At 41.2% G+C, this 25877-nt stretch overlaps 1 protein-coding gene across 5 annotated transcripts in view; it reads right to left on the reverse strand.

Moving 5' to 3' along the window:
- LOC134792157 (uncharacterized protein DDB_G0284459) overlaps positions 1 to 25877 on the reverse strand; it is a 130690-nt gene that overhangs the window by 97466 nt on the left and 7347 nt on the right. The window contains exon 1 of one of the 5 annotated variants that reach the window (XM_063763385.1): positions 3737 to 4375. The exons of the other annotated variants lie outside the window; for them this stretch is intronic. Within the exon in view, the coding sequence (XP_063619455.1) occupies positions 3737 to 3793 (57 nt within the window). The 5' untranslated portion in view covers positions 3794 to 4375. Of the gene's footprint in view, positions 1 to 3736; positions 4376 to 25877 lie in introns of those variants that run through there. 5 annotated transcript variants of the gene reach the window in all.

Here is a 25877-nt window from a genome sequence, read left to right on the forward strand (position 1 = left end):
TAAGAACGTTTGAAATATCCCAATGTCGTACATTCAACATCAAATACCTAATAGCGGCTAAATATAATAATAAACACACTTTTTCTACCATAGGAATAAGTATGCTTTATTATATTTGGTGACTTTGGTTGCGGCTGAAGCTAGGATTCCGTCTAAGCTAACGCTTACATTATCGTGACAAAGTGTGTAACTGTAACACTGGTGATACTGCCACAATTTGTCATCGTCGAAGCCTGTGCAGGGTTAGCTTGGTCCAGCTCTATCTACGACGCGAGACCTTTACCACGGAATAAGTAATAAATAGTAATATCACTCTACCACAATTGTTGGAAGCTAAAGCAATTATTCTTGTGCTACCAAGGCTGCCAATTACAAGCCTCTTCTTACATTTCGTAATTCTTTACGTGTGCTTTATGAACTTGAGACGTCGAAGCTGAACGGTCGAATTCGGGTGCGATAGCATCACCAGAGATGAGTTAATAGTATAGTGTGTAGCTTTCAAATAGAGCTCGCCGGCTAATCCTATTGTCTATTCTATTGTTAAGTAAAACCGCTCGTGCCACGTGCCACAACCACCTGCATAAAAAATGCGTACTTCGGTTACTGAGTGCCGGCGAGTCGAACTCTACAGAACCAGTCTAAAATCGAGATGCGTAACAAAGGCTCGTTATCGGAGAGCGCACCTACAGTGGTTTTTTGAGCGTTGGACTAGCCCGCGCTCAGGTGCCAAATTAGAATAATTAAGACCCTTTTTTGCAGGTAAGTAGCACGTGCGGTTTTACTTAACAATAGACAATAGGATTAGCCGTCGAGCTCTATTTGAAAGCTACACACTATACCTATAGGCATTTGTAATCTACGTAGGTCACTCGATAAGTTTTGAGATGCTCGAAATTCGAAAATCAACGCACCTGAATTATATGTTTTTAAAAAGCAAATTTATTAATACGTATACACCTAAGTTGAATGAATATTCATTTTACCTTAATAAGTAGAGTATACAATTGATAAACATTTTTCACACTATTTGAAGATGTCAACTGTACAATACAATAACTAATGCGTCCCAATACTCCCAATACAGTTGGGCACGCAGTTTGCAAACTAGCAAGGTAGACTATAGCTAGATTCTAGCTAGATTAAAACTTCGTACCTACGTGCTTGGTACAATTAATAACCTATACCTAATTATATTACGCATTTTTTAATTGCCTGAAATTGCTTATAATACCTACTCCTCAAAATAAGAATAAATAAATAATTAACAATGTAAAATTAACGATAAAGAGCGCAACGTTTAAAAAAAGAGCATAGTCTGTTTTTATTTTTGTCTCGTCTACGGCATTACTAATGATTCCCATTCACCTCGCCAATCGGTTCTCATGCTCAATTACTCATAAACGGCACGACGGTTTTGTTCTATCGCTCCAGTTGCTGTACTGTCGATTGCACAAGTGACGATGTGATGACATGTAGGCTTAATAAGTTGCTCTTAAATATCTGAACGCGGAATGTTAAAAGAAACGCGAAAAATCAATGAGAAATCACTCTGGAGCCGCGTAAATCCTTAACTATCTTTTCGGATTAAGTACCACCAATACTTAATCCAAAAAGTTATCCATACTGTTATTTGCGTCATAAAACGATGTAATATAGTGCATTGGCGATTACACAAAGTCATATCTGTGTATCGCTAACTTCTCTATTACAGTACTTGTGTATAAATAAATATGCTACTGAATTCTCAGATAAGCTACAGTTTATCTTATTCAGAAAATGAAACATTAATTTCTCTTCCACGCATTTCTATAGTAAATTAAAGATTATAGAAGTCATTTCATTCCATACCGCTCATCCGTTCCTTTTGTACCTGTTCATCAAGACGTCAAGTGATATAGCACTTAACTGTACGAACAATTAAATAACCCAGAGGTCGGTCCCACAAAAACGGCGGTATTGTTCGAGTCGGACTCGTGGGTGCGCTGTGACATGATGGAGATTAATATTCCACCTTGCGATCGTAGCTTTCACTCACAGATCACCTCAATTACAAGATAGAGCATGTACTATATAAGTAAGACACCGCGCGGTCGCTACAAAGGCGTTCCCAATCCCATACCCGTCCCGCTACGCGACAGCTTATTTCAGTTGTGCCTAATACTGTTGTGCCGTAGGAAAGATTTCAAAATGGTAAAAAATCCTTATGGAAAATTTTCGGAAACTTGCCTTATTTGTGTAAGGGAAACGAAATTGTCCATTTCCAAAATTAAAGTTTTCTTTGTTCCCTGTGGAATTTCCCTGAAATTTCCGAGGACTTTTCCAACTTTTTGGATATTTTCCGAAACTTCCACATCGGTAGTTGCGACATTGTACGATAATTACTACCTACCAATTCAATTTAGCCAGTAAACAACTAAAACATCAATTTTGCCACGGCACGGTGCCGTAATAATTTTAAGCAACCGTTTCATATACTTACGTTACGCACAATACTTTACGTAACCCCCAATTTATGGACCTTGTGGATTATGTAGCATGGGGAGTAATTAATTCTTTCTCGGTTTAATTTAACCGTATTGCAAACGACTTGGGTAACTATGTTTTAAGCAGTTTGCGATACCGCAGATTCATTACTGTGCTAGTGGTGCTATTAAAATAATCGTTTAACGAGAGTGTTTGAAAGTGATTGCTCAGTAGTGGCATTATTAATAAAAAGTGTCATTAACCAATATTTAACGTTCAAACTGTTCAAAGTAGTTTTCTCGCAATTTTTATTTACTTATCTACTAGGCGCTAATAAGTAATAACCTATTGTTAATGCTAATGCGTATTTTACCAGGTTTTGCTCGTAAATTATATATGTATAAAAGGTATAATAGGCAACTTGTTTTTATACAACATTATGAATATTATGATACCTATAAGTATGTTGTATTAAGCTAAGCCGTAAACCGGTTGATTGTGACACTCTCTAATCAAATAATATTGTAACATCTGTATACTGACATTGCACAATCTGACAATAAATGATTACTTACTTACTTAAGGCTATAATTAGTTTTAGGAAGACAAAATTGTTCTGTGCCTTTTCCGCAAGTCATGACCACGTGCCGGTAAGCCTATAGTGGCCTATACAATAGTACCTACCTATAGGTACATAAATTAATTACTCACAAGTACGAGTGCACATATTCTTGGATAATAAACGTGTTGAAGTGTGCTGATTCAAAAATATTCGCAATAAGGAAGAACAGAATACCTTGAATTTTGTTTGATGACATTGACTTATGCAATGCGAATGTTCAGGCATCCATTTTATAAACACCTACACTTTTTACAAGTTTGGTCATTTCATGAAAGCGATACAATCGCCGTTCATTCGTTCAATGCTGATCTCCATTGTTTGGTACTGACCATGTGACCCTGCGGCCGAGAAGATTAATGAAGATTAATCAAGTTTAACGACGCCGGATGCTGGTTGTCGACTAGAATTATGACGATTGCTCTCAGAGACTATTATTATCCACTTGTATATATATATATATGAATCAATTAACAATTTAAAAAACACTGGCATAAATTATGGCATTTGCTTTACTATTTTAAGTTGGGGTACGCAAACGAGATGGCAAGGGAAGACCTTTCCACGTGAGAGAGCACGTGGAAAGTTCTTCCCTTGCAACAATAGATAATTAGACAATAAAAATCAATGACAACGAAATGCAGTTTCACGTACCATATCGCACTGCGCGTCAGTATCGTCGTCATAGAAGATGTCTGTACAGTCGTCCATCCTGCGGCTTAACTTCACTGCTCCTCCAGGCGCCGCGGCCCTTCGCCAGCCCGCTGGGCCACCTGCATCCGAGCAGTCCAAGAACGCACAGATACCACCACCACAACCACAAAATGCGATAACAACGAATTCGCGAATTCGGGAGAATCCGATGAGTCACGCGATCAGACTGCCGAGATGCAACACTCCAACCTCGCGGCGGTATAGCGTGTGGGTGTCCTTAACGAGACGCGACGAGCCGCGTAGTCAGATTGAATGGTTTAGACTTTGATAATGAATTTTTTGTCGAACGCGGATGAGTGCACCCAGGTTTTCCAGACGGTGTTTTTGTGATGTACTGCGTAGAATGCCGAGGCCGGGGGCGCGCGCACCACAGGGGTGCATTGATCGCACTTCCACTGCGCATGTGCCCGTGAATTTCTCGACGGTTTTGACATTTGCTACGCCGAACCAACCGGACCTTTTATTTGGTCTATTAGAGTATAGCACCGGCGGTGCTGTGTTGGTGATTGTTTGCATTACAATTCTTTATTTGAAAGTAATCATACTTGTTTGCTACAACAATGCCTCGCCTCGCAAACAAGTATATAAGTAGTTTCTATTACCTTCGCATTTGTAACCGCGTTATACAATTTTTATCTTGTAGAGAATTCTATTATATTCCACGTCTCACGCTCTTTCTGTTTAAAAAGTAAAACGCCTTTGTGTAGGTACTCGTTATGCATCTGATAACTTTTTTTAATAAATAAATTAATCATTAAGATCTGCTGGGGTATATAAAAAGTATGTGAATGCTGCTGTGCCCTGTATGGGAAGTTTCTCTGTCCATGAATAGAACCTTGTTTAACTGGGTTCACTGTTATTCTCTAGCCAGTTGGCAGTCTGAGGAACTTGGTCATTATAGATAATTTTACTAGTACATACTCATTAAAATAAGTATATACTTACAGTATCCAATACTATCCTCTATCGTGGAAATTAAATGTCAATAAGCTAGAACATGCCAGTAAAGTTGTGCGTCATCGCAATCTCCAGAGAATTTATTTGATTAAGTACTTACTCACATACTTAACATTAATAGCTAATATCCTGTTCAAGCTCAATACATTTAATCATTAGCCAGCCTTAGAGGCGTCGAGATCAGATCGAGGGCTGAGTCCCGACACGCAACATCCAATGATATTTTACCTCACATCTATTACCGATGACATTCGTCGGGTATCCATAAGTAAATCGGTAAATTGAAGCACAATATAGCTTTAACAAGGGACCGAGTATCGAGGTGGACAGTGGACTCTTTCGGCTTGTAGAATAGTGGTGGCACAATGAAATAAGTAAACCTTAAGTCGGACCAAACTAATTTTGCATCTGCATGACCTTTGCAATGACAAAGTATGGCATTTTCATCTAATTTCTATGAAAATGTGACGTTTATAATGACAGTCCCGCACTTCGTTCTATTAAAGTCGGTGCAAAGCATAGACTTAGACTTAGACGGACTCTATCGTCCGATAGCTGACAAATTCAGTATTGTCATGATCCCTAACATTTATCATGTCGTCGGATAATGTAAAATGTGTTGCATTTTATACACTTACTCTGATCTAAGTCTCCGACATAACGGTATCGGGTAACGTGATAGAGCTTTTAACTGCTTTTTTAACGATTAAGCAATAAGTATCTCTATCCGTCACGTCTTAATCTCAACGCTCTATAATTTATATTTACGAACGTTACGAGTAATTTCGCACTTTCAGACAAGTTGTCAAAACGTTAGACGACAGGTGCAAACTGCAAAGTTGAACGTTGAACTATGTCAAGGCACTCGGGACTCGGGCGTTCACTTGGCTAGGCAGGTTGTTTCCCGTTTTAACCTTTTAATCTCAGCGGGCACGTTTGTAGTAAAACGGAGTACTTTTACTCCATTCTTATAACTTTAAACATAGACTAATACAGTATGTAACTGAACGAAAAGCAATTGCTTTTCGTTCAGTTACATACCTACTGTATAATACATACTTAAAAAAACGTAAAAAAGTATTTTTAATACATCAGAAATGTTAAATTAGTTACAAAATAATAACATTTAGGGGAAGTCCGGGTATAGTGAACACCTTAAGCTTTCACTTGACATAACAGAAAAATTAAACAAGGAAGAAATGGAAAAAGTGACAATAATAAGTCTTTATTTAATAAACTTTTAATTTAAAACAACACTAGCCTCCAATGTTTAATAATTGCTGCAATTTTGAACAAAACGTAAAAAAAGATATTTTATTCGCTTTGCCCAGGGTGCCGGCATAAGCATAAGTCTTCACGGCATCTCTGAAGACATTTTAACACAGCGAATCCACGTTTTGATAGCCATTTCCATGACGTTTGTTAGCCAGGAGCAATGATCGATCTTTTTTTGATATTTATATACCATCTGTAACAAAATATTATCATAAAAAATTTTACCTAATAAATTCAAAGTGAACACGCTATCCGCTTTGCCCGATCCACTTTGCCCATTCAGTCAGTTAAAGAAATTAAGAATAATAACCGTTGGGTTGTTTTAAAAGAAATGCGTTGTAAAAGGAAGATACTTTAATAAGCAATAGAAGCATCTTGAATAAAAATTCGAGATAATTACTATGACAAAATAACATATAATGTACTTATCTTTCAAAATCGAATATTTTGCACTAAAAACACATTTTGACTCGTCACCGACGACGCTCGCAGCGACCGCTCCCTGTGACGCTTGCCGCTCATAGAGCGAAGGGTCGTGAACATCATATAGGCGCGTGGTGCGACAAAGTCGAATAGTTTAGGATTGGGAGCCCGAATTCGCTTTGCCTGGGGTGTTCGCTTCACCCGACCTTCCCTAAACATTAACGGGTTTGGGTAATTGCTTTTCGTTCAGTTACATACCTACTGTATAATACATACCTACTTAAAAAAACGTAAAAAAGTATTTTTAATACATCAGAAATGTTAAATTTGTTACAAAATAATAACATTTACGGTCAAACGAAAGTTTTATTTTTTTCCCGAGTTCATTGACTTTGCCATTACATTGATAACTAACAGGTTAGGGTGGGAAAACCGCGTTTCCTGCTCTTGTGCGGCATGTGAGAACTTACGCGATTATAAAAACATGTGTGCAACTGTGCAAGAAATGATTTAAACATTTTAAAACAATTGACGCGCAGGATACGAGAGCGATGAGATTGGTGAGATGATAATGATATGTTGCCTGATGGTGATGACGTTTCGCAAGAAAATAATTTTGCTAGAGCTAGAGGTAATATTATTGCAATGCAAGTGAACTAATATTGAAGGAACACAGGAAAATAACTGCAGCTTATAGTTCGTTTTTTTTAGCATTAGAAAGAACTTGAAAGAAGATAAGCGATCTTGACATGTCTTTTAATTGAAAAACGCTTTTTAAAAATCAATAACTATTACTTATGAAAGCAGTAGAATATAAATGATCGTATTAGATTCATAATTGTTACATATTTGCCGTGACTTATTTTTAAAATGTGTTTTTCAATTAAAAGACACATCAAGATTGTTTACCTTATTTCTAATGCTAAAAAAAAACGAACTATAGAAGAAAAAAAAACGTAATAAACGTACAAAAGAATTTACGGTTAAAAGTATATTCAGAAAATGTGAATGATTGAATATGACTCTTTTATACAAATTACTTCGCGAACAATATGAGACTAATAATGGGGGTAAACAACTTAAATTGCAATTTTTTTTGTTAACCAACCCAGACGTAGCTGTGTTGTAAACTTCTCTTTTATACCTATCTTCCATAATAAGCACACCAGTGAGGTAAGTTACAAAAGCTCAAAATTCTCATTTTGCTCACGCTCGTAGTAGCACGATCTTTAGATTATTGATACGTTGCCAAATAAGTTTTTTGTTACGTATTTAGTCACCCGCTAGTACTAAGTATTTTGTTAATACAAATATTTTGTTCCACCTATTTAAAACTGTGGCCTTGGTATAGCATTTATCTCCAACCTAGCTCCAAATCATGTAGAAAACGTAAATCAATAAATAAAATAAATAAATAAATATTATAAGGAAAAAGTCAAAAAACATTGAAATGTAACGCCACGTAACGCTTGGTTAATTGTTTCTGGTTAGATGCTTTGTAGAATGCTGATATCAGATAACTTTAAACTTTGTAAAGTTGTAAGTTAAAAGCTACCTATTAAGAAGAAATATCTTGACATGCGTGCAATAAACAAAGAGAAATAATACAAACAATGACACACCGGACTCGTAGGTTTGCGAAAGATGAAGTTGCATCAGTGCAATGACATGCAGTCGGCTGCGACTCTAATCGCCGCAATTTCCGACCGGCACATTGTCCGCAAACAATACAAGGGGGCCGATCCTAGTTTAACAATTTGGTATGATTTAATTTCATTTTTATACGACCTTGAGTCGTGTCATAATGCGTCTCACGCACACCAATAAGAGCGAGCGAGATGTCTTATGGCACGCCTCACGGTCGTATCAAAACATGGTGAAGACCTTATCAAATTGTGAAAACAGAATTGGCTCCGGGTGCCTTTCTATAAAAACAACCGGAATCCACTCAACCGAGTAATATACGAGTGCTAAATCAACACACACTTCCAAAAAACGCCTATACCATGTTATCCATTGTTAATAGCATTTCAAGTGCGTGTAGATTTAACAAAATTAGACTTTAATATTAATGGGTCAAGAGCCTCTATATTTGAAGAAAACTTGTTCATTCATGTAATAATTTGCGATTGCTTAACAGTAAGGTTTCATTTACTCGTATGTTGTGAAATTAGTTCATGCTTAAAGGCCATAAACGATTTTTTCAATACAATACTATTTATTGACAACTTGAAGTTCAAAACTAAACTCCTTATCAAATTGCTCCATTACTATTAGGACATCATTATCCCCCCAATTAGCGTGAGAGTAACTTTTTTAAAAATAAATATAAACAATAGTTTAATTAGTTTAAATAATAGTTTAACAGGTATAATATTCTAACTACAGTAACTACACACCTTAATTTAAGTCTACGATCAAAACGATTTTTTTTTGTTTCAAATTGCATCACCACATAATATCATTACCATCTGAAATGGAGATTGGATAAAATATAATGTGCTTTTTCACATGTTTATCGGTGCGATTCGGGAAATGAATTAGACATTCACTAGATATGAAATAGTAAAGATATGTGACGTTCCACGGCAAAAGAAACCTTATGGCGGCTGGCGCTTACGCTATTATTGACGCCGCTGACAATATTCAGTCGGAGCAACGGTACGTTTTGCCTTAGAACGTCACATATCTTTACTATTTCATATCTAGTGAATGTCTAATTCATTTCCCGAATCGCGCCGTATGTCGTGATCATGATAATGAAAAGCTCAAGCACATCATTTGCACACTAATACTTAAGGTCCGAATGGAGAAAACCGGTGAAAGATAATTTGTAAATGACGCTCTTCTCAATTCCATGAATTAGATTTCGATTCCATAATGAAAGAGGGACACAGAAGTTAGATGGCCCTTAACCCACACTCAGAAGGCTATTCTTGCGCAAAAAAATCCTTATACTTATGTACTTATTTACCATGCTGTACTCATTTAAATTTAAAACATCTGTAATACCATGGATTGCGACGAATAAATGATTAGGATTACCTTTAATTCACAATCTTCTAATTTTAGAGTTTTTCGGAAAACTGTTGATTCCCCATTATTAATTATTATATTGAGTCATGAAAAAAAGCGAACTACCTACTTATCGCCCTACGAATTTACCCATTTTAAATTTAAAGATCATTGGTAAAGTGTCATTCTATGGAACTTGCTATAACTACCTATGTAAACAAAAGTCATTAGTAAATTCATCATTCAGAGACAATTTCAATATGGCGATTTGTTTACATAGTTAGCAAGTTCCATAGAATGACACTTTTTGTGTTGTAATTTTGACAGTCGCCTCCCCGCAGCGGCAACGGCAGCCCGTCTGTCTTCAAACACAAATGTTATTTATTCCAGCGAGGGTATTAGATGCAGTTGTTGGCAGCCGCAGATGGCGGTCATTCCCCCGCTTCCTGCTCGACCGCATTCCTGCCCTACGTGCGTACAAAACTCCCGAGGGATTCCAATGCCATTATGCTGCATTGTGCTGTTACTTAACTCCTGATTTAATTAATGTGGATATTGTGGAGAGAAGGTTTGCTGAACAAACATACCATTACCGACAAATCAAACCCGACTAACTATACCAGCGTATGTTGCTTGTGCAAATTATCTCAATTACCTACTACCCGTATCTAACCCAAACTTAATCAAAATATAATTCCATCGAATAATGTTCTTCAAGCGTTAGATGTCTAGAAATTGTTTTTTTTTTTATTAGCTTTCATATACTCGTACATATCATAATTTCACTCGAGCTCTGTAATTTTCACTTGATTACTATTTACCAGAAAGTATATAGGGTAAGTTATATATATCTTTGCTATTTACTACTGTAATCTGAATTATTCAAATACTGTAATCTAAATTTTGAATATCTATTTAGCACTTAGGTATATCATCGTCATTGTAAACATATGTCATTGCCGGTTGCTTTTTATATGCCACTGCAAATGTCAAATCAATAATCAATTGAATAAAGTTTAAGTGAAATCATTGAACAGATTTTCTTCCATTGATGTAAGTATCCGTTAGTTATTAACGTCAATATTCTAGCAGTAGGTACAGTCTAGTTCACAAAATAGATTTACACGACCTTATTATCAGTGTCTTAGAGGTGTGTAAATATATTTTTGGAACGTTGGCTATAAGATATTTGTGAACTCGACTGTATAAGATTGCGGTCACGATAAATTCTATGATTCAATATTTATTTAAGCTATCGATTTTCGATCTTTTACGTGTACGTAACGAATGTTTCGAAATATTTTGAATGTATCTTTTTGTTCAAGAACTATTTCCCAGCGTTCATCCGGTGCGGTAGGTAATCGTCTAAAATTTTCAATTTATTGGATCGGTTCTTCGACGTTCTAAATCTCATTTGTAAATTGATATTGTTACCGAATACAGTCAACGCCTAAAATATAAACGGGTTATTGTATCTTAAATATTCCTATGTGTTATCACAATAATTATTTTTGCTAAATTTTATATTAAAGGAAAAAATGGAAAAATTACGCTTCCGGCAGGACTTTTTGGACTTTTTGCTATAAATCGAATAAGCCTTGGTAATACGTCGCCAAAAAGTGATGCCGTTCGCATGCATACGCAATTTACATCTAGAGTGCTATTTAATTTTCTGGTGGAGGGTTATTCCAAGATCTGACTCATAGAGTGGGAAAATATTCAAGATGAAGTCATGTTGATAGACTTGTGATGTTACTGTGATACTAGTACGAAATAGTGTAGATTGTAAAGTGCTATTATTCGGTGATAGGTACTTATCGTTATTATTATACCTACTTCTGGTATAGTTTTAGAAATACTATAGCGTCTATATGGTGTTGTAATTGGCGAACTACTCATAATAAAATTGGCCCAGTACTCTTTGGTTTTGACAACATTTAGTCTACAAAATATACCATCATATTTTTAGAGAATTGTTCAAAGTCCAATGTCAATTGAGGATTAGGAGTGAATTTTAGCTTTTAGCGCATCAGTTTCCAAGATAGCGACTATTAGTGCTGACTAGTTCAAGATAGTGCGTGGACTGAGGCTATCCAAGAGAGTACTACCCTTATTGAACTCTCAACGCCCAATATAGCCGACGATAGCAGTTGGAGAAGGTAACTGGTCTACTGGCGCCTCGCTCGAAACCGCAGTCGCCCCAGCCTACTAGATGCCCATGTGCGAAGCCCTCGACGAATATCTTCAACCGCCTCGCGATAAAGAATAAACTACACGATTTAAAAAACTGACTTTTATTACGCGGTACAAATATAAAAATACTCCTACAACGATTAGGCGGTACAGCTTCGGATCCCTCAGGTCTTCCTTGGTTTTCTTCCTTTGGTTTTCTTCCTTTTGGTTTTTCCTTTTCGGCTGCTCCTGGTGTACTGTACGATCCGAAGCGGTTCCGTCTTACTTTTATACGAAAAATCAAGAAAGAGAGTCACCTACGATAGGGAGATAAAATCATGTCTTAATTCGCGGAATTAATCGGCCTGTGATTGGTCGCTTACGTCATACGGTCATTTTCGGGTGAATTTTCATTATCCCGCTATCGTTCTGCGACTCATATTACATACATCCGATTAATTACTGACTTAAAACTATTACAAATAGTTAACTACGTTCATTAGTTATAAAAACAAACGATAACAAGTTCACTAGTCCTTACGACTTGGCTTACAATAGATAGGAAAGCGGCCGAAATGAATACAATGGATGGTTTATGGCCCTTTTGCCGACTCGCAGGCCTTTGTCTACCTGTGACTGCCTTATGATTCTTATCTAACTAGGTGACTAGGCTAACGACCTATAATATCTACAAATATTGTTATGATGTAACTTTAACAGGTTACGAATTAATTAATGAAACGTGTATGTTTCTAAGTGAAAATTACGCTGTATCGGAGCGCTGAGCTCGAATTTGGCCGACCAATGAGAAGCGGTCATTCTGTCCCTTTCATATTGAGACTTCCTTGTCTTGATCCGCCTTTCTTTGGTTAACCAATGACAGAGCCTACATTATTTTACTAAGTTTATAGTGATTACTTGGGAATTGGGAAATAGGTTTAACCATGTTTTTTCCTAACTTACTGGGTGACCTAAAACTTATTACGAACCTACGAGTTAAATAACGGATATTTTGAATACTTATGACTACTGACAATCTAATCGCGGTTTTCCCTACCTATCAAATAAATCTTTATTGAGAATACAGTCTTAATCGAATTTGATCTTAATCTAACTTATAATTATCCGCGTCTTGTCGTAGCGTCGCTAACATTTTGTCCCCGCAGTCGAAGACTCCTGGTGCATGGGTTGCGACGCGATGACCGCCAGCTTGCAGCTCGGCCTGCGTAGCGTCCCGTGCCTCGTTCTGACGTCTGCGGAGCGAACCCTCCCGTCGGGTCCATGATAGACGGTCTCGACGACTCCTTTAGGCCACACGCTGCGTGGTCCGTTGGGTTCAGAAATGATGACAACATCTCCCGGCTGGATCTGTCGCCCTCCGTCGTCGGATGATTTGCGTGGTGCCAGCAGTGGAAAGTACTCCTTGGTCCAGCGCCGCCAGAAGTGGTCTGCTAGCGCCTGGGCAGCCCTCCATTGTCGCTTGTCGTTTTCCTCGTAAGCGCCAATCATAGGTAAGTTAGCGTTATGAGGTAGAAGAAAGTGCGCAGGTGTGAGACTTTCTTCGCTCTCTGGGTCGACGTTCACGTGTGTTAACGGCCTTCTGTTAACGATATTCTCGATCTCTGCCAGTAGAGTCTCGAACACTTCGGTTTTCGGTGCTCTAGTGTTGAAGGTATAGAGCATCGCTGTCTTCACGGTGCGTACCATTCGCTCCCAAGCTCCGCCTGCAGATGGGTTGCCGGGGGGAATGAATTTCCAATCCATTCGTCGCTGCACGCCGTAGTGTTGCAATTGCGGAAGCCATTGCCTGTAGGCCTCGCGCAGCTCGTTCGATGCCGCCTTGAAGCAGGTTGCGTTATCGCTATACATAACGCTCGGCCATCCTCTTCGTGCGGCGAAGCGCCTTAGCGCCAGTAGAGCGCTATCCGTAGACAGGCTATGTACAGTTTCGAGGTGAATAGCCCGAGTTACTAGGCATGTGTACAGACACACCCAGCGTTTCTCTCGTCGTCGTCCTATGGTCACGTACATAGGCCCGAGGTAGTCTTGCGCGGTGTAGGTGAATGGCCTCTGGTAAGCCTGTAGCCGCTCGGGTGGTAGATCGCCAAGGGGCTGCGCTCGCGGTGAAGCTCGACGTAGCTTACACAGCGCGCAGTCTCGCGCTACAGCTTTCACAGTAGGTCGCAGTTGTAATATCCAGTAATGTTGTCGTAGCTGATTTACCACTGCCTCGTTATGAATGTGCGCCATTCGCCTGTGTGCGCGTTGGACCATTAGTCTGGTAAATGAGTCCTTGCCGTCTAATATTACGGGTCGTACCGATGTGTACAACACTGGAGCGTTTCCTAACCTCGTCTTCATTCGCAGCACGCCGTCGTCGCACAGCTCGGGTGCTAGATTGTATATTCGCGATTTCTTGTCCAAATCGCGTCCTGCGCTTAGAGTGCGCAGCTCGTCCGGGAAACTTCTTCGTTGGCTATTCTGTAGCCACATATGCTCGGCTCGCTTTATGTGGTTCACTTGCAGCTGCAGCGTCTTGTTCTTATTTTTCATCTTATCTATGAAAAGTAGAACGTAGGCCGTCGAATTCATTAGCCTATCGTAATTACTGAAGCGTCGTATGTCAGGTAGCACGCTCGACGGATCTGACTTTGACGTAGTAGTAGATAACGTAGTCTCTACTGTGACTCCGCTTTTCCTTTCAGGAAGGTCTTCAGTCGGTCTGCCTATTTCTTGACTCGGCCACTCCACTTCTGGTCGGTGAAGAAATGACGGTCCTTTGTACCATTCGTCGTGAGCGGTGATTTTCCTCGCCGGCTTCCCTCTCGTAGCGTGGTCTGCGGGGTTCACGTCGGTTGGCACGTACATCCACGCCCGCCGGTCCGATTTTTCAGCTATTTCAGCCAAACGGTGTGACACGAACGGCTTGTAGTTTCTTGCGTCGTCTTTGATCCATCCTAGCAATACTCGAGAGTCCGTCCAGTAGATAATTTTCTTGACGTTGTATCGTTGCTCCTTTTTAATCGTCTCGGCCAATCGAACTCCGATTACTGCGGCTGTAAGCTCTAGTCGTGGTACTGACAATACTTTCAGGGGGCAAACTCTGCTTTTGCCCGCTGCTAGGCTGACTCGTACATCTTCTTTGTTCTCGATACGCCAATACGCCACGGCGCAATAGGCTTCAGTTGACGCGTCGGTAAAAACGTGTAACGTGTATCTCGTAGCTCCGCCCGGTGACTCATACCTTCTAGGTATGCGTAGCGCCGCTACGTGTTTCAGTGCGTTCTGCCACTGAAAAAAGTCTTCAGCTTCTTTATCTGGTAGCGGTGCGTCCCACGTAGTGCCTTTTGTCCAAACTCGCTGAAATATCATTTTAGCGCTGATGACGTAGTGAGCGATAAGTCCCATGGGGTCGTATATGGACATTATCGCGCTGAGAAGTTCCCTTTTTGTCGGCGGCCGTTCTTGCGTCTTCACAGCCTCGGGAACTCGCAGCATTTTCGTGTTGTAGCCCAGAGTGTCCGTCCTAGGGTCCCACGTCATGCCTAGAACTGTGGGTTGACCTTCGCCCAGATGCGTCGGTCCTTGCGCTGCGTGTAGTTCGTGCTCGACGCTTGCCAGCATTCGCGTACTGTTGCTCGCGTAGTCTCGTAGATGAAAACTGCCCTCCGCGTGCGAGTCTCGCACTTGTTGTGATACTCGTAGCAGCTCATCCTCGGTCTCGTACGATGCCACGTAATCGTCCATATAATGATTATTGTGGATGTCGTAGACCGCGTCCGGATATTTGTCCTGGTTGTCGAGCGCGTTCCTATTACGCACCGAATGCGCGAGGAAAGGCGATGACACGTTGCCAAAACAAACTCTGTTTAGTTTGTACACCTGGGGCTCCATATCTCTTCTAGTGCCGCGCCACAGGAAGAGTTGGCTCTGTTGATCTTCTTCTCGCATTTGAATTTGCAGGAACATTTCTTGTATGTCCGCGACCACCGCGAAATTCCATTCGCGGAATCGTAGCAAAATTCCTAATAGGCTTCGTAGTAGGTCTGGCCCCGATAAAATATAGTCATTCAGACTATTTCCTTGACTTTTTGCCGCGCAGTCAAAAACGGCTCTTCCTTTGCCTTTATTTAAATTAAATACATTAAAGTGCGGCAAAAACCAGGTTCGGTCGGTCTGCGGCGGCTCCATGATACGTTCCGCGTATCCTTTCTGTAGTAACTTCTGAATTTGGGCTTCGTAGTCTTCAGCGAAGTCCTTGTTGCGCCGCATTTTCATCTCCAAGTTGTGTAGCCTCGACCGCGCCATTACGTAACTCGGTGGTAGCTTCACGTTGTCCGACGCCCACAGTTGACCGACCTCGTACCGGCCCCCTGCAGTCTTGCGTACCGTAGCGTTGAAAATGTCGATGGCTCGCTGATCGCTCGGACTGACGTTTTCTTTATTCGTTACTCCTAACGCTTCGATCGACCAATGCTTCTTAACTTGATCGATTAATTCGTCGTCCTCTGTGCGGCAATGAAGTACGGTTTGCTCGATCGTGCGAATGATGCGCGGCATTCGCCCAAAAAATACCCAACCCAAGGGTGTCTTCATTGCGCAAGGCTCGTCCTCTCCGCCCTGCCTGATCTCGATGGGAGTCTTCAGGTGGCAGAAATCGCCTCCAATCAGCATCTGCGGTACTCCTGTACCCACGTAGCATTCGTCGCCCAAATCTTCTAAGTGTTTGTGCTTCATCAATTCGGCCTTGTTGAGTGATTGCGATCGTATGCCAAGTCCTTCTACGGTCTTCATGACGATCTCGTGCACGGTGCCTCCTCGCAGCGGTCCCACTTGCGCCTTTACAGTTTGCGTGATAGATGTGTGCTTCAGGTTTCTTATCCCACGTAGACAGAGAGGTTCGTCTTCGCCTACTGCTCCGATTTCATCTGCGACGTCTTGATCTATCATGGAAAGCGTTGACCCGTCGTCGAGGAAAGCGAATATTTGAGCCGTACCCTTCGGCCCCGTGACTGTTACAGGCAGCACCTTCAGTAGCACGTTGAAGTTTGGGGTTGACGACACGTAGACGCGCGGATCGTTGTCCTCTCGTTCTGTAGGCCGCGACTCCGTTTCGGCCGCTGCCGCAAACGATGACGTCACTCTCGGTGAGGCGACCGCTCGATGCGTCGACTGAGCTACCGCTATTGTAGCCCCACTGCTGTTGTTCGCCTGTGTAGGCTCGGTGTGCAGCAAACGGTGATGCGTGTGCGGGCAGCCTGTCACGCCGCACCCTTTCGCGTTGCATTGCGACTTCAAATGTTTCGCGTCCATACATCTGAAGCATATACGATTGAGTCTTGCCCATTCCCATCTAGCGCCTATACTCTGTGCGGCCAGCTTGCGACAATCTGTAGTAATGTGATTGCCACCGCAGTACAAACACGTGCTCTTCGCTGTGATTTGTCGAGCCGCATACGTCGCCTTCTGCCCTCCGCTGCATCGATTTGCGGCCGGAGCTGGAGTGGGGATGGGATAGCGCGGCGCGGGCGCGTTCAGTCTAGCGCCAGGCGCGCGCGCGTACGGTGCTGTCATCGGTCCCTGCGCGCGCTTCGCTGGTGCGCGCGCGTGACAGAATGACATCTCTAGCTCGCTCTCTTCCATCAGAAAATCAGCCAACTGCAGGATCTCGGGGTCGTCAGTATCGCGATGTCTGTTGGCGTAGTCGCACCATCTGCTTCGTAGATGAGGCGATAATCGATCGGTTACTTCCCGTATCAGCATCGGGTTGTCGGCGTAGTGTCTTCTATCTATGTCCATGATAGTAGATACGACGTTCATAATCTTGATCGCAAACGTATTGAGGTCGTTCGCGCTCGGCCCCAACGGTGGCAGTCTTCGTAGGTCCTCGATTGCTTTATCCAAAAGCACCTCGCTTCGGCCAAACTGCTTCTTCAAAATACGTATAACCATGTCTGGACGAGTAGCTGTAGACAGGACATGTGACACGCACATCTTAGCGTCCCCGCGTAACGCCATACGCAGTCTTGCAACGTTCTCGTAGTCGGTGAACTTGTAGCGCTTCGATGTCTCGATGTAGGTATTGTAAAAGCTTCGCCATTCGCTCACATCTCCATAGAAGTGAGGTAGCTCGAAGATATCTTTAGGTGCCGGACGAGCCGCCATCTGCATCTTCTCGAACAAATGCAGCATAGACTCCGCAACTGTGCCTTCTTGCGTGTGTTGCGTACGCGCCGTGTGCGGCGTACGGGGCTCCTCCGGTGGCGATTCCGATCGCCGTTGACGTTCCACGCGGCTCGGTGAGCGGCGTCGCATATGTCGCTCGTCCCGCAGAGGCCGTCTAGGAGTCTCGTAGTCCGGTGGTGGCTCGTTGGCTAACCCCTTCTTAACTGGCTCGGTTATAGTCTTGTCATCCTGAGAGTCGTCCATCCACTTCAGGATTCGTTTCTGTTGTGGCTCGATGTCACCCGCATCTGAGACTGCGCCCGTGCTTCCTTCCGCTATAATCTGTGATTTCTGCGCCTCTAGCCTCTTCTTTATTAAGTCGGCTTCGATCCGCAACTCTTTTCGCTGAATTTCTGCTAGACGTTCGCTCGCCTCAAGCTCCACTTGAGATAGCCTTGCCTCGATGACCGTACTAGCGCATGAGTGCACGGACTGAGTAGGGGCAGGTGCATACGGAGTGCTCGACTCCATAGTGCCTCCCTGCTGCGTAGCTGCGACGTCCTTAAGTTTCGTTCTCGCCCGTCGCAGTGGTAACGGTGTGGGCCTCGCAAGTCGTCGTAACCGCTTGCGGAGCTCTCTGCTCCACAGCAGTGTATTTACTTGCGAGGGAGACCCCGGTGGCCTCGTGAAGTCGTCCGCCCTGAGGGAGTGCTGTGGTGCGGCCGCTACGCCAAACGGCTCGGCGCTAGCCGCGCGCGGACGCTCGCTGAGCGCGTCGGACGACGTTACAGGGGTGAGGAGGGGGCGCGCCGCCTCGGCGCCCTCTGACCTCTCGGCGTCCGCGCGGGCAGCCCTCTGAGCCGCTGCCGCGCCCTCCGCTAGGTAACGCCGCCTATCTTCGTCGCTCTGCATCGACGCAGCCTTTCGCGAACGCGTACCGACCATTTTATCGGTCATTTGTGACGTTTCTTCGCAGCAAGTGTAGACTTGAGCACGACGTCCCGGTGCGCTGACAGTAGATCCGGTTCGAAGGACCAGAAAATATTGAACTCTCAACGCCCAATATAGCCGACGATAGCAGTTGGAGAAGGTAACTGGTCTACTGGCGCCTCGCTCGAAACCGCAGTCGCCCCAGCCTACTAGATGCCCATGTGCGAAGCCCTCGACGAATATCTTCAACCGCCTCGCGATAAAGAATAAACTACACGATTTAAAAAACTGACTTTTATTACGCGGTACAAATATAAAAATACTCCTACAACGATTAGGCGGTACAGCTTCGGATCCCTCAGGTCTTCCTTGGTTTTCTTCCTTTGGTTTTCTTCCTTTTGGTTTTTCCTTTTCGGCTGCTCCTGGTGTACTGTACGATCCGAAGCGGTTCCGTCTTACTTTTATACGAAAAATCAAGAAAGAGAGTCACCTACGATAGGGAGATAAAATCATGTCTTAATTCGCGGAATTAATCGGCCTGTGATTGGTCGCTTACGTCATACGGTCATTTTCGGGTGAATTTTCATTATCCCGCTATCGTTCTGCGACTCATATTACATACATCCGATTAATTACTGACTTAAAACTATTACAAATAGTTAACTACGTTCATTAGTTATAAAAACAAACGATAACAAGTTCACTAGTCCTTACGACTTGGCTTACAATAGATAGGAAAGCGGCCGAAATGAATACAATGGATGGTTTATGGCCCTTTTGCCGACTCGCAGGCCTTTGTCTACCTGTGACTGCCTTATGATTCTTATCTAACTAGGTGACTAGGCTAACGACCTATAATATCTACAAATATTGTTATGATGTAACTTTAACAGGTTACGAATTAATTAATGAAACGTGTATGTTTCTAAGTGAAAATTACGCTGTATCGGAGCGCTGAGCTCGAATTTGGCCGACCAATGAGAAGCGGTCATTCTGTCCCTTTCATATTGAGACTTCCTTGTCTTGATCCGCCTTTCTTTGGTTAACCAATGACAGAGCCTACATTATTTTACTAAGTTTATAGTGATTACTTGGGAATTGGGAAATAGGTTTAACCATGTTTTTTCCTAACTTACTGGGTGACCTAAAACTTATTACGAACCTACGAGTTAAATAACGGATATTTTGAATACTTATGACTACTGACAATCTAATCGCGGTTTTCCCTACCTATCAAATAAATCTTTATTGAGAATACAGTCTTAATCGAATTTGATCTTAATCTAACTTATAATTATCCGCGTCTTGTCGTAGCGTCGCTAACAACCCTTATTAATATAAATCACAATATACGTACCTAATATAGTGTTTTGCACTTACAAACTCGCCTTAAAACAACCGCGTGTCGAATAGAGACACGTCCGAATGAGGCATCTGCATCTCTAATCGGGAATGCAGTTATGTCGGGACCGGCGCCGGCGCAGCCTCCGCTGCATACCGGTTGTACACGCTTTTCACGCAAATTACATAAACGTGATACGTCCCTCTGGAACAAAAACGGGCCACAAACATGTCATATAAGGTTCCACAGATGCCCGTCTGTCATCCAAGCAAACGACAGACAAATCTTAATTTCCATTGTTATCATCAACTTTATTCTATCAGCTTGAACAAACTCTACTCACAATTTATATGTCATAGTCGGGTTTAGTTTAATCTTATACTTATATAAAATAATGGCGTCTTGGTCTAATAGTCTAGAAATTATATACTCGTATATAGAATTTCTAGGATGAGATCCAATTGTCTTCTGTATTAACATAACTTCGTAGCATCGTAAATTGATGGCCTAAAAGTTAAGCTTATAAATATGAATGGAATGGAGTCGAAAGTCGGAGTCTCGAAGGCAGCTCTTAACAAAGAGCTTTCTCAAACCCTAATATCTGGCGTTAGAAGCAAACTTGATATTTATGAATAGGTATTAGAAATAGTTATTACATATACATATGAGAACATTGAGAACAGGAATTCAGACAATTCAGGTCAACCTATTAGTAGCGACCGTTCATACAACTTTATGTTTCAGATTTGAGCACTTATTCTTAATGATTGTAAAGCTAAATTAGCTCCGGCCTTCCTTACAATATTTTTGACGCGCCGCCACTGCTACTAACATATAATCATATATTATTGTTGTGAAAGAACACATTTTTCTAAGTAAACTTCTAAGGAATGTAATTACCCTACGAAAGAATAACAATGGAATTAGGTAATATAACTAATGTGAACCCGTAGATTCAAAAGTTAACGCATTGTTTTTCACAATTAAACGCTGTATATTAGGCAATTAAGTGCCGTGGGCGGATTGTCAAGACATGTGTTGCGCAAGAGCAGAATACACGGTTATGTTTAAGGAAATTGGTCTAAGAAGTATTGTATCACTGTGGTAAATAAATACTTACCTGTAAATTCAACAAAACCTTTTTGCATGAAAAGTCTCACTGCATGTATGTTATGTACAAAATAATTCCACAAATGTTAGAGACTACACAAACTAAAACTATTCGCTTTTTTAACGACAAACTCTAACAATTATTTTAAATTCTTGATACCCTGATTTAACAAGAAAACACTGTACAAATTATTTTCATTTAGAATGTAGATTCAGTAAGTACCTATCTACGACTATAAGTAGGTACTTCTTTTCAAAATTGCCAGTTGAGTCAAGTTATCTTCATGCTGCCATTATATTAGGGAAATTAGACATTTATCCTGACATTTACAATAAAATCCCTAGAAAATTCAAAGGTCGATCAAAAAGCGAAACGTAAGCACTGACGGTCTGTTTGCAATCACGATTCTCGCTTTAGCGAGGTTAATCTAACTCTTTGGGATCACGGCTATCGTCATTAGAGGCAGATTTAGCGGCATTCGGAGCTAATCTTGAGGGATAGTGGTGAAAGGGCTCTCGAAAGTTACACTGGCATAACCCCTGCGCCCTGGGCGAGCATTTGAGTCTAATCGCCGGTTCGTAATAGACATGTGAATCTCGAATCACTTTGTAATGTATGTGTGTATAGTGCGAAATGTAGAATCTATTTTGGGGAGGCTCGTTGAAAAACGTCACCGGAAACAAATTTATGGATTTCCACCCTACAAAAAAGTTTTTGACCTCCGATTGAATTCTAATCTAAAGAAACATGGCAATTTTTACGTAACGAAACAATAATGTTTATAATTTTAGCGAATCCAACAGCAACGCCAACCCCAGAACAATTACCTACTTAATGGTGTAGGAATCTTATTAAAATCATCCTTATTTGATAATTTGGACAGCGTAAATTTTAGATACCAAATTTCATCGAACCGGAGACTTCAGAACGTGCCAAAAATGGACATCTGAGAACCTTCCTCTTCATGTTTAAGTAAATGAATTAAGTTTTATGTTATTTTCTCATTTTCTCATGATGAAATAAAACTATTTAACTTGAGTTTGATGATATTTAGTTTAGATACAAGCAGCGATACGATTACCTAACGGTTTCCCGAAAATCTCACACGGTATAATCAAATTGCAGCGAGTTATATGGAAACGAGAAATTATATGGAAGTAAAACGCAAGTCAATGCCTTCCCACAATTCTCACGAGGCCCTTACATTGAATCTGAATAGGTGATTATTACCGATTTATAATCTAGTAATTACATGAGAACTATGTAGGTGTAACGAGAACAATTTATTTATCTCTGATTTACCTACTTATGAATTTAAGATTGGGTTGGGTTAGAACGTCAGATGGGAGTCGCTTTCGTAAAAATTAGTGCCTACGCCAGTTCTTGGGATTAGTTGCTAAGCGGACCCCACGAGACGGCTGAGACGTGGCTAACAATGCCGGGATAAAACGAGAAGGAATTTAAAATTCAGATTGAGCGAGTCAGCATAATAGAAATGAATGGTACCTCACATAAATACCTAATGGAAATTTAAACTCGATACCTCCACGCATTCCCGAGGTAGGTCTTGACAGACAGACGGACGGACGGACGAACGGACGGACAGACAACAAAGTGATCCTATAAGGGTTCCGTTTTTTCCTTTTGAGATACGGAACCCTAAAAATTGTACACTAACCTCTGAATCCGCTGATCATGTCATGTCAATTAAGTATTTGTTCTGGGCTCCGGAAAATATTCTCTTGCTGTGGTGTTCATACATCCACAGAATATTAATAGCGATAATAATAAGTAATAACCGATCTAATATTACTTATTAAGTATCTTGCGTCGACTTGACAGCGATTGCTTACTGACTGACATGACAATTAGATAATCGACGCGAGCCTTTATGTACTTTTTTCTCGTAAGCGTCAATCATAGATCGGTGCCTTTTCTACCCTGTCTCTAGTGCAGTGCGCCGGACGATATCGGCCTGTCAGTTAGAAGCAAAATTTGACAGCTCCGAACAACTGACAAGTTGATATCGTCTGGCGAACTGGTAATCTGTGGGCCCCTTAACTCTGCTCAAAAACAACAATGGAGAATGCCTGAGGTCACCTGAGGTGGATTGTCCAAAAAGTTGATATTAAACGAAATAAAAAACGCCACTATTGTAAATAATAGTTTTTATTGTTTTACCTGATTATTTAAGAAGTCTGAAAAAATAAATAAATAAATATCTGGGAACATCTTACACAGATAAACCTAGCCCCAAACTAAGCAAAGCTTGTAACTAACTATGGCTGCTAGGCGACGCTGTACAGACTTATATAGATAAATAAATACATACTTATATACATAGAAAACACGTCCATGATTCAGGAACAAGTATTTGTGTTCATCACACAAATAAATGCCCTTACCGGGATTCGAACCCAGGACCGTCGGCTTCACAGGAAGGGTCACTACCCACCAGGCCAAAATCATGATAAAACTCTTCATCAGACATAAATAGGTAGCTGTCTTATTTTTGGCATAGGTATGTAATCCGAAATCTGAATCCCGTCTATTGCAGAAAAGCCCCTTTCAGAACAAACTTAGTTTGACCTGCGTTTAATATATGCAGGAGTAGGTACCTACTTATACCGTACTGTAGGACGTTTAGTATTCACCCAAGCTTTCACCTTAATCAAGGAAGATGATCTTGCAGATGCTTTACGAGCTAGTTGTACGAGTAAGTAGTTAAGTACATATTACTAGTACGTGTTTAGAACTGAAAAGGCGGAACCACATCGATTCTCAGTGACGCACAAGTCGGTTTTTACTTCAGGTAAGTACGTATCAACAGAATGTGCTGTCATTTGATTGGTTGAACTGAGTACCTATTAGTTTAACCTTTTTATGATGAAATGCCATGTTATTTTGATCTCGTTATGTCACTTGAATGTAGTGTTCGCATAATGCTTAGGCCAGTCGATTTCTATCTTAACCTCTTGTCCTTGTGTGGTAAGGATCTAGACCGAACGTTTATTTTTTAGTAAGTATCTTTATTTTGCATTTTTTCGACAACGATTTTTGCTGCTCTATACAGCACAACCGAGGTTTAAACCCACTAAAGTGTTGGTGTTACTAAAAAGTTGCTTACGTTAATTGCTCAACCCTCCATTTCGGTTCACTTACCGAACTGTCGAAGAGATTGGAAGGAGATATGCAGGCAACCATGCCGCGGTTGGCAGATGAAATTTAACTAACCTTACCCGACCAAAAATCAAAAGTTGTCAAAAATCACATACCATATAATTAGCGCTTAATTGAAAATCTATCAACTAGCCTACTACACTCTTCTTCGCTTAAAGGTGACATTCGGATGTCACCTACAGCTGCATTCTGTAACGACATTATTGTGCGTTAATGCCGCCGCTGTATCTGACAATTTTCTTGAAATAGGAGTGAATTCGGTGTCGGCGTGCTGCCCTTACCTACTGCGATTCTTCTGTCACTTCATCAAGAAAATTTACACGATACAGCGGCGGCATCAACGTCCCCGCATCCCCGCAGTAATGCAGCCGCAGTTGGCAACCGAACGTCACCTAGGCTGACAAAAAGCTGTATCTCGATAGAACAATTATAATTTAATGCCAAGTCGGAAGGCGGAAACAAAATTGCAACGTAGTCGGGTTTTTGCTCAAAACAATGCGAGACACGAACAGGCAAAGTGTCTCACCAAGGCATTTAGATTCGAGTGAAAGTCATCAAAATGTTTCCTGTTGTTAACTAATTCAAATACCTATTCATTCTAGTTTTGTATCGATATTGATATGATTTTTTAGTCCAATTCTAGTTACCTAATCTCGGCTGTTCGCTATTCGCCTAGAATCCTCAGTCAGTCTGGAGTCACTAATCTTCATCTTCACATTTCATTCCAGACCAGAAATTATCTATTAAACTCCTTGACTATTGGCACACTAGAAAAGTGTAGGTACTAAATATCATATACCATTGAACATGTGAAAAAGCCCAGAGCGCTACAACAGTACCTACTTATTTTTAGGGTTCCGTAGCCAACGCGCCCTTGGCTTGTGTCTTTAGCCAAATAAATGTTTGAGTTTGAACTTTAATATGCGCTTAGTCTCATGTGAAGATTTAATTAAAGTTAAGCTGCAATTTATGTAGTTTGACGCGACTAAGCATGACTGCACCAAGTAGTTCGTTTAGTAAAGATTTACCACTATTGTAGGCACTCAACTGACCAGCCAAACCGTAGGACAAATGATAGTAAATGACATCACGACCGCACGATCGCCCCAGCTCGTGAGTCTGGACGTCATCCGGAGAAAATCGTATCTATAAATCCTCCCATAGAACTATCCCTTTCAATATGTAAGAAGAACGAAAGAGACCGTTAACGAAGACCGTCGTGAGCACTGGAAGCTCTACAATTGACACAAGCCAGTAAATAGCACGTAGTCTCGATAAAATTATTGTTTGTCTTCAAGCTAACGGTGTTAAAGCACTGGTGGTTGGTTTATTGCAACAGAAGAAATACTAAGTACACTGTTGTGAGCAGCGATTTAGTATTTGTGCCAGTTTAATCTGTTCTGAGTATACTTGTAACGGCTATAGACCACCTTATAAGTGTAATAATGATTTTACTTAAATTAAAGTCTCTAATAAGTGTGGCTATCAATTGCTTCCTTTTTCATGTCATA

Source organism: Cydia splendana, chromosome 7, assembly GCF_910591565.1.
Source record: "Cydia splendana chromosome 7, ilCydSple1.2, whole genome shotgun sequence".
Classification (NCBI taxonomy): domain Eukaryota; kingdom Metazoa; phylum Arthropoda; class Insecta; order Lepidoptera; family Tortricidae; genus Cydia; species Cydia splendana.